The sequence below is a fragment of the Solanum stenotomum genome, chromosome 11, assembly GCF_019186545.1.
Source record: "Solanum stenotomum isolate F172 chromosome 11, ASM1918654v1, whole genome shotgun sequence".
Classification (NCBI taxonomy): Eukaryota; Viridiplantae; Streptophyta; class Magnoliopsida; order Solanales; family Solanaceae; genus Solanum; species Solanum stenotomum.
This window is the reverse complement of record NC_064292.1, coordinates 51541960-51552231: the sequence shown is the minus strand read 5'-3', so window position 1 is coordinate 51552231 and position 10272 is coordinate 51541960. Positions and strand designations below refer to the sequence as shown.

Genomic DNA, 10272 nt, shown 5'->3' with positions numbered 1-10272 from the left:
TTACTATACTATAAATGACTTAAATACTCCATATTATCTATTACAATAATTAACAATTATTTGACACTTTAAATTCTATCAATGCCATATAAATTAGGATAAAAAACCTAACATATAATATTTAAATATATTTAAAAATAATATAAGTAATACTATACATTACAATAATTAACAGCTTAATTATTTAAAACTTATATAAAAAAATTAATTGACTCTCTAAATTCTATTGATACCACATAAAATGGATTATATGATAAACATATATTGTTTGAAATTGACGAAAAAGAAACAATAAATTACAATAATTAATAAAAAAAAATAGTCGACAAAATTGACGAAAAACAATTATAAATAACAATAATTAACAAAATAAATCTCTCGACTCCAACAAATCTATCAATTAATGCCACATAAATGGGGACATGGCAAATAACATATATTATTAAAAAAATTAGGTTCAAAATGTACTATAAAATACAATAATTAACAACTTAATATATTAAAGAGACATATAAAAAATGGTTAATATTTGAAATTCTGCGTGTGCCACATAAATTAGAAAAAACAGAGTAATAAATATTATTTTCAAAATTATGTTAAAAAAAAAGTACTATAAATCACAATAACTAAAAATTTAAAATATTTTTAAAATCATATAAAAATTTCAATAACTTCTCAAATTCCATAATATGACATAAATTAAAATAAAAAAATAATATATATTGGGCCCGTGCTGGCACGGGGTCCTATATCTAGTAGGACAATATAATGTTTTGGAAAATATCATCGTCCAATATCATCTTTATTGTTGTATGAACCAAAATCATTTAGAGAAAAAAAAAGATTGTATAACACGAAGTTGAGATTTGATAATGACAAGACATATGTATATCACAACATGTTATTATATGTCATTTTCTTTTTTTGCTTTTGCTTTTGCAATAAAAATAATTACTTAGAAGTCATTTTGGTACAATGACAAGTTATTAGTAAAACATAAATTAGTCAGGAAAAAATTATGTGAAAATTAATAATATAAGAACTATAATGTAAAAAGAAAAGGAAATGCAACAATTATATACAAGATCTTATTCCATGCTTAGTTTGATGTATTACATATTTGTATACAATTTATTATTAAATTATTGACTTACTTTTAAATAAAAAATATATTGTTATTATGAGAGTTAATTTTATAGTTATTTGGCATTCAATTCGTGTATTACTCTTATCATTTTTATCTCGAGCATGTATTATTATTAGGAAAATTAAAATGAGCAACCGAATGTTATATTATATTATTAGTTAATGCTGATTTTTATTTAGAAACTAAATCTCCTAAAATCCTTACTAAACATTACTCTTAAATAATTTTTTCTCAAAAAATAATAATAGTATTAAAATAAATATTTTTTAAAATATATAAAATACATAAGACAATTTATATCCAACAAGAAAAAAGGAGCCAATTATCTAAAGTTAGGGGCGAAACGATATTATAGGCTTGTAGCTATGAGTTGGTAGAATTCAATTACTTATGCTCAAACTTTTAATAATGTAAAAGAAATCTAAAATTTAATATCCAAATATTTATGATGTAAAACTATATAAAATTAAAATTCATGATTTCGCCTTTATACAGAGTAATATCATAATGCCTTTTGTAATTAAGTCTTAATTATATTTGGGCACTCTTTTTTAACTCGTTATTATGTTATTTGTGGCCATATTTCATAGGTTAATATTGTAGGAATCTCATTTGCCGAGACTAATGATAAACAGTTATTATATTATACTAATGAAATATGCGTTTTTTGCATTTTGTTAATTTCTTATAAAATGATAATTACAAAAATATTGAATCTTGTAATCTAATTGGAAAGTAAATTATTCATGTGTTAAAAGTAGTATATTTGACAACATTTCAAGTGCTATCAATAAAATTTAGTATATCAAATATGACATTTGGTAAATAACTAAATCATAACTATTTATTTATTACAAGTTATCGTTTTAATAGTATCATTTGATCATCATAAATCAATGTTATTGGGTGTGAACTCCCGATATAAGTAAGCTTTAGTTTGAATAGTGATCTCAACGTTCGTACATTGAAAGAAAATGAGAGAGTGCTACTAAACTTTTTGAGATGTGCAAAACAATGACATAATTTACAATTCTCATATCACAACTTGTTATTAGTTATTACTAGGCGGAATGATCTGGGAGATTCCTGTACTTGGCTCCGTTTGTAGTTGGACCCTCCTACTTATCAATTTATCAACCGAACCCCTATATTCATCAGAACGCAATATTTTAAACTTTTTTTTCATTTGACTAGTGTGTGTGAAGTACAATTACTTACACGTGAAATTTCATGTCATTTTTTAATGACATGTAAGAAATTACATGTTAAAAATTTAAAAAATCAATTAAGCCACTTTTGTAATTTCTGGAAATTTTAGATAAGCATTTTTTTAAAAAATAAATAAATCCAAATAAGCATGTTCTTCATATTTATTTCAAATCGAAAACTAAATTCATGTCAAATAGATGAAATTTTTCGCCATTTGACTTGAAAATTCAAATACAAGCTCACCACCACAAATCCAACTAATCCCAATCTCAATTTCGAATTAATTTCACAAATTCACAAGACACATTTATTATTTTTCAAGTTTTCTCTAACTTATAAATTGAGTTTTAATTTTTCAATATCCACCATTATCCTTCGTGTTAATCCATACTTAAATCTCTTTTTTGAAGCCTAATAAAACAAATGATAATGTCAATACTTTTAGACTAAAAAGATAAAATTTAAAAGGGTTAAGAGAGGGGTAGATCTAAGTGGTTAGGGTGGGCGGCTTATTTGTAGTGAAAAAGAAGTGTGGGTTGAGAAGGAAGTGGATGAAGGAGAGAATGAAGAGAAGGACAGTGGGTGTGGTGGTCTGGTGGATGACATTCTAAGAAGAAGAAGAGGGGGGGGGGGGGGGGGGGGGGGGGGGGGGGGGGGGGGGGGGGGGGGGGGGGGGGGGGGGGGGGGGGGGGGGGGGGGGGGGGGGGGGGGGGGGGGGGGGAGGGGGGGGGGGGGGGGGGGGGGGGGGGGGGGGGGGGGGGGGGGGGGGGGGGGGGGGGGGGGGGGGGGGGGGGGGGGGGGGGGGGGGGGGGGGGGGGGGGGGGGGAGAGGGATGGTTGAGGAGATGGGTTTTGAATATTTTTTTTAAAATTGATTATTATTTATTTAAATATTTTAAATGTAAAATATCTTATTTACTCGCTGTCAAACGCGTGTAATCACGTATTTTTCCAAGGGTGGGGGTGGGGTGGGAGAGGGATGGTTGAGGAAGATGGGTTTTGAATTATTTTTTTTTTAAATTGGTTATTATTTATTTAAATATTTTAAATGTAAAATACCTTATTTACTCGCTGTCAAACGCGTGTAATCACGTATTTTTCCAACTCAGCATTATCAATACCACATAAGTTCGGTCAATGGTCAAAAGGGTTTAAAATATTGTGTTATGATGAGTTTAAGAGTTCAGTTGACAAATTGATAAGTAGAAAGGTCCAACTTACAAATTGAGCCAAGTACAGGGGTCTCCTAGGTCATTTCGCCTTATTACTATGTACGTCTAACAATAGTTCTCATATTTTACTTTTTGATTGCCATTTGATTTATCTTTTAATCTAAATTAGATTAAATTAATTTAAAATTTAAATATTTAAAAATTATACAAAAGTACTACTAATATACAATTCTTCTTATATCGGTAATAGATACATCTTAACTATTTATCAAATTCAAATAATTTGACTCTAAAAAAAATATGATAAGTTTTATAAGACAGAAAAAATATTGAATTATTAGTTCATAAAAGAAAAAGGGTTATCCATCAATATTTCCAAAATTAAACTAGTATATAAACTTTGAAATAAAAAACTGACAAGCTAATATATTTATTTTTTATTTTATACAAGAATAAGAGACACGGTAAATTATAACACCATCTTTAGGAAAAAATAGACGTCTTAATCAATTATAAACAAATACCTAAATGAGTAACTTTAAAGAGATTTAAAGTTGTTCTTTACTATTTGATATATCATATCAATTTTTTAATAATAGATCTACCCAAACTCATAAATCCATTGTCCTTCGGGATGGATCAGTTGGTTTGGAGGTTAGTTATCCACAATGATGATCCATAATTGATCCCTCTCAATGTTTTATAAGTCGAGTTTGTCGCATAGGGTTTGCCTAGTGCGATTTACATCTCCTGTGTAGTTTGCAATATATTACACAGTGAAAGATTTACCCAGTGCGCACTAAGTGCTCATCACATAGTACTCACCCGAAGAGCAGAGGTTGTGGCAGAAGTTATAATAGCTGCGGGTTATTCTGAAGTTCAAAAAAAAAAAAATTCAAAAATCCATTTAATTAAATTTATATCTTATATTCAATCAAACATAGCCCCATTCAAAAGCATCAAAGAAATCAAATCATACTTCCTATTAAGCCACAAGAAGTTTCTTATATTTTTTATTTGGCTTGTGGATCGTTCCTATAAACAAATTTGATCTAACCTGTTTTTAGAAAATAATCATGCAAGAAGTTATTAAGGACTTATTTATTTGCTGTAAAAATAAAAAGTATGAATCTAATTAGTTTAGATCTTAGGTCATTAGGTACACCATTGCTATAACTACTTATAACCACCTCCCCATCACGATCACTACTTCGCCAACCATCAACCATCACTGTCAATTACTATACTGTCAATCAGTACTATCACACTTACCAACTCCATTATTAAAACTAAATAAACTATTATCAATATCGCCTTCATCATCACTATCACCTCTGAAATCCACTACAACCTATTCGACTATTCGCTCAACCAATCACTTTCGTCATCACATATAATTCTACAAGAGTAAAATTTAAAGAATTAATCTATACAACAACAACAACAATAATGTAACAATAAAATAAACAATTATATCAAGAATTCGAAAATAAACAACTTAAAAAAAAGAGCGAAACAGATATACACTTAATAACCTACTAACTCGTGATTCGAATACATGACCTCCATACCTTTTATCAAGAGGATCACATCTTCGGTAAGTTCAATGTGCCATGCTAAAAGAAAAAAAAAAGGGCCCATACCCGTTCCCCGTTTGTTCTGGTAATTTCTCGCTCATTTTGCCTTCATATATATAGATAGTACTGTTATTGTAACTAACGCCATTTCCCCAAAGTCAAAAACCTCCAAAAACTTAGCTATGGCGGACACCACAACAACAACAACAACAATTTCCGGCGACTCTATTCCGATTCCCGATGACCAGCAAAACAATTCCACGAACCCACTTGCATCATTTATCTCTAGTGTTCTTCAGTTCTTCAAACCGCCGCCGCCATCTAGTAAGAAGATTGAACCCACCGCTGCTACTTCAGACCTCAAACCAATTGCTTCAGCTGAAAAAGAGGAGAAAGCTGCTGTAGTGAAGTTTCCACGACAGGATTTGCCTTCGTTGAAGCTCGAAACAGAAGGGGCTGAACCTAATACAAACCCCATTGTCTTGTGGCAGGTATTATATTACTTATGCTCTGTTCCATTTTGGAATTCAGTTTCATTTAGATAGTCGTTTTAATTAGTTTTTGAGCTACTATTTGGTATTTGGTGTGTGTATATGTCAAATTAACATGTTAAATTCCATACACTCCACCGTCCCCGAATGTGATTTGTGTGGTTACATTGGGTATGTTGTTGTTGAAATTCCTTAGACCCACACCGTACCTAGACCTCACTTGTGAGATTACACTGGGTATGTTATTGTTTGTGGTTGAAATTCCGTACAACTCACATCCCCAGACCTCATTTCCCAACCTCATTTGTGGGATTATATTGGGTATGTTGTTGTTTGTGGTTGAAATTCCTTACAGCCCACCATCTCCAGACCTCATTTCTGGGATTACATTGCGTATGTTGTTGTTGTTGTTGAAATTCCGTAAATCCCACCATCCACTGACGCCACCTGTTGGATTGCACTGGGTATATTGTTGTTTGTGGTTGAAATTCCATACACCCCACCGTCTGTTGAACTTATATGTGGGATTATATTGGGTATGTTGTTGTTTGTTGTTGAAATTCAGAACACCCCACTTGTAGGATTACATTGTGTATGTTGTTATTGTTGTTGAAATTCCCTACACCCCACCTCGGTAGACTCAACTTGTGGGATTAAATTGGGTGTGTTGTTGTTGAAATTCCGTACATCCCACTGTCCCCGGACTGGGTATGTTGTTGTTTGTGGTTGAAATTCCTTACAGCCCACCATATCCAGACCTCATTTCTGGGATTACATTGGGTATGCTGCTGTTGTTGAAATTCCGTACATCTCACCATCCACTGACGCCACCTGTTGGATTGCACTGGGTATATTGTTGTTTGTGGTTGAAATTCCGTACACCCCACCGTCTGTTGACCACCATATGTGGGATTATATTGGGTATGTTGTTGTTTGTTGTTGACATTTTGTACACCGCACCTCCCCCACTTGTGGGATTACATTGTGTATGTTGTTATTGTTGTTGAAATTCCTTACACACCACCTCGCTAGACTCAACTTGTGGGATTAAATTGGGTATGTTGTTGTTGAAATTCCGTACATCCCACTGTCCCTAGACTGGGTATGTTATTGTTGTTGAAATTCCTTGTGGAAATAATCGAATTGTTCTTTTGAATCCCTTCTGTTTATTAGGAACTGATCTTTTTGGATATGTGAAATCTGATTTTTTGATTCTTTCATGAAGCATATAGTTGACTTATTCAATGTAGAATATTATTCAGAAACAGGTGGTAAAGATGACCGCATAGTTTGCTATGCAGAATTTTTGTATAGCTAAGGTCAACATAGTTGTAGAATGTATTGGCATACAACTTTTCTGTTACTGGCTAAGCATAGTTCTGTAAATGGAAGGACGGATAATGGTGCAAGGTGACTAGAGACTATTTGGGTGAAGGCTCTTCATGTCTTGAATTAGAGAAGAGTTTCGTTGACCTGCTCAAACATAATTAAGTGGATTGAGGTGTGTAAACAATTACTAAAAAGTTGGGGTAAGAATTAAAAACTCCAAAAATTATTAAAGAAACCATTACCAGTTTTGAATTTTCTCTCCTCTCCTCTTCGTCTTCTCATCCTCCATTTGGTTGTGAAGAATATTTTTGAACAAATGGAGGGGATTCTCCAGTAAATCCAACAACTTCAATAGTTGCTACTTACTGAAGTTTTCCAACAAGCTCCATCAAAAAGTTATTGGACAACTATTGAAGTTGTTGGGATGCGGTCTCAAAGAGGAGTTCTGTATTACCTTCTTCTTCTTGTGAGATTTCTATTGTTGTGGGTTTAAGACAGACGCGGAGGCAGATGAGATGGGGGGAAGGAGCTTTGTGTTAATAAAAAAACTTGTAGGCTTTTAAATATGTATCATTAATACTAATTAAAGGAGTCGCTTGTAGCAAAAACAACTTGAGTCACTCTTCCTTAAAAAGAAGAGTCAAAAGTTGTCCACAACAGTTGTTGGTCAACTATTGAATTTGTTCCGACAACTTCATAGTTGTCTACAATAGTTGTTGACTACTACATAATTCGTTCCAACACTCATTAGTAGTTATTGGAACATTTTGGACAATTTTAGTAAGTTGTTGGATTTACTGCATAATCCTCACAACAGATTCATTCATAAATCTCTTTCCACTAAATAGAAGAGATTGAAAGAGAAGGAGAAAACATGTACGATAGTTGTTGGATTTACTACTGAGCTCCCCTCATTGGTTAAAATCTTTTTTCACACTTAAATGGGGAGGGGGAGGAGAAACTGAAGATGAAGAGAAGAGAGGGAATTCAAATTTAAAATTTGAAAAATTGAAAGTGGGTAATGGATTCTTTTAAGAATTTTTGGGAGTTTTATCTTTACCACCATATTATAAGAATTATAATCACACCCAATCTACTTAATTATGCATGACTACAACACCACTCTTTTTTTAATTGAAGACTTGGGAGGGTCCTTTCACCCAAATAATCTCCACCACATGCCGGTAGGGCACATCTGCATATGTATCTGGCTAGCTTGCCTTTATGGTAACTCCTGTTCAGTGGATTGAATTTTGAAACTTTGCTAGGAATATAGGTGGAGATAATTGCCATTCTTAGCTTACCAGGAAATCCTTATGTATTTTTTCCGATAAAGTAATAAATTTCATTAGGAAAGGGCAAAAGCTTGCCCCTGTAAGTTTTGATTCTTTACCTTGTTCTAGGTATTCTACTCTTTGTAATAGCATGCCTTTTACAAAGATGCGCTGCTTTTACTTCTTAGAGATAGAGAAGTGAAAGGAGGTGTGCGTTCTATGAAACTTTTGTTACTAGCACCTCAACTATTGGTTTCGGTTTTGAGAGATCATATCAAAGTGAATTCATGGTAAGATAATTTTTTTTGGAGAGCTTATCTAATGGCATTTCTGCTATATAATCTGATAATCAATTGATTATTTCCTTGAGACCGTTTTTTCACTTCTCAGTGATGGAGAATTGAAATGAGACACCTCTTATCAGAAACCAACATTTTGCATGTGATACTAGTACTGGCCCATGTGACTTTGTTTTCTGAGAGATTGTGTCAAAGAGAATTAGTGCTGAGGAGAAGATATGAATTCCTATTGTCAGAGAAGTCTTCATGAATTTCCAAACCTGTTGGGAAGTAGCTACTGTATAGTATGGTTACAGTATTGGAAGCAGTTTATATTCTCCAACCTTAATCACCTTTTGAGAGCAGTTTACACTCTGTGGACCTAGAAAGAGAAAAGAACATTGTATTCACTGAGGTCCGTAAGCACCTCAACTGATTAATCAGCTATTTATCATTGATTCTTTGAGGAAAAAAAGTAGCGTTGATATCATACATGGGATAAAGAAGACAGACTAGGAGCAGCAGATAGGCTTGAATACAAATTAAATTGGGTGATGCCAGGGGGATACTAATGACCTTTTGTGATGCTGGAACAACATTAAAACTAAGAATAGACAGTAGAAGTGGTGGTCAATGACACCAGCTTGTATCTGGTGGACCATTTGGAAAGAGGGGAACAGTAGATGTTTTGAGAATAGAAGTAATTTATATAAAGAATCAAGCTAAATTGTTTTGTCATTTCAGTTCTGGTGTGAGAGAATTATGTATATTATGTAGTAGATACAGAATCACTTGTAAGATCCTAGGCCTTTTGTAACTACCCTACTGCCAGTATCAGTACCGTACTGATGAATACAAAGTTACCTTTCTTAAAATGATAATAATAGTAGTGTCAGATATCATAATTCAAATATGGAATAACTGCATCAGTACTGTGGAACCACCTGTTACATCTATTATATGTTTCAGAACATCAGCTGTATAATTTAGAAAGATGTAAATGAATTATCTTGCTGTGGATATATATACATCAAAATGAGAAAGGATGAAGTGAGAGCTTTGCACACAAGATTTTGTAGTCAATATTGACACAAAGGCAGAGAACAAAGGAAGGAAGAGAAGTAGAGGAAGTGGGTTATAGTAAGTGTTCCTTCTCCTGTATGCATGGACACGACTTGGTTATGCTTCTGGGGTTAATCTATATCTGTCCTGATCTGTCTTTGATGACCAAATTTCTATATCTTATCTTTCCTGCTTTCTGTTGGTGTAGTTTCAAATTTTATTTGTCTCAATATAGTGTTCTGACGAGGAAATAAGTATTTAAATGGATTGTGTAACCAAAATAAGGAGAAGGAGGAAATTGTAAATAATCATCTCTTTGGCGAGCAAAATGTGGAGCCCCTACATATCTTAAGATTTTGCTTTTCCCTTCATATGCTGCCTTTGCTATTCTACTGCCTGAATCTTCTGCACTGTTTCTGAAATCAGGTTTATGCTATTGGAGGGTTCTTTGTCTTAAGGTGGGCATGGTCAAGATGGAACGAGCGTCGTGGAAACAGGAAGCCATCTGATGAAGAACCTCCTCCCAGTCAAGAGTAGACTTTGTACTGCAACATGTTAGACAAGAGAAAACAAAGAATGACACTTGTGGAGACAGGTTTATGACTTCATATGAGTCTTGTAAAGTGTTGAAGTCACAGTTCTGGTTTTACAATACTAAATGTAAAAACCCGGATCAAGCTTTACGTCAATTAGCCGGTCAGGATTATTTTGTACGACCTGTGTTTCGGCCGTTC

The 10272-nt window shown here is 33.5% G+C and overlaps 1 protein-coding gene across 1 annotated transcript; it reads left to right on the top strand.

Annotated features, from left to right (window-relative positions):
* Window positions 1-5221: 5221 nt before the first annotated feature.
* LOC125845339 (uncharacterized) lies at window positions 5222-10251 on the top strand. Its single transcript, XM_049524827.1, has 2 exons — window positions 5222-5595; window positions 9965-10251. The coding sequence occupies exons 1-2, from the start codon at window positions 5287-5289 to the stop codon at window positions 10073-10075; spliced, it is 420 nt and encodes a 139-aa protein (XP_049380784.1). The 5' UTR covers window positions 5222-5286; the 3' UTR covers window positions 10076-10251.
* The last annotated feature ends 21 nt before the right edge of the window (window positions 10252-10272 follow it).

Excerpts from the sequence above, each read along its gene's own strand:
- LOC125845339 (XM_049524827.1), top strand. The coding sequence starts at position 5,287 with ATGGCGGACACCACAACAACAACAACAACAATTTCCGGCGACTCTATT. Across the intron at positions 5,596-9,964 it reads ACCCCATTGTCTTGTGGCAG|GTTTATGCTATTGGAGGGTT; the intron begins GTATTATATTAC and ends TTCTGAAATCAG.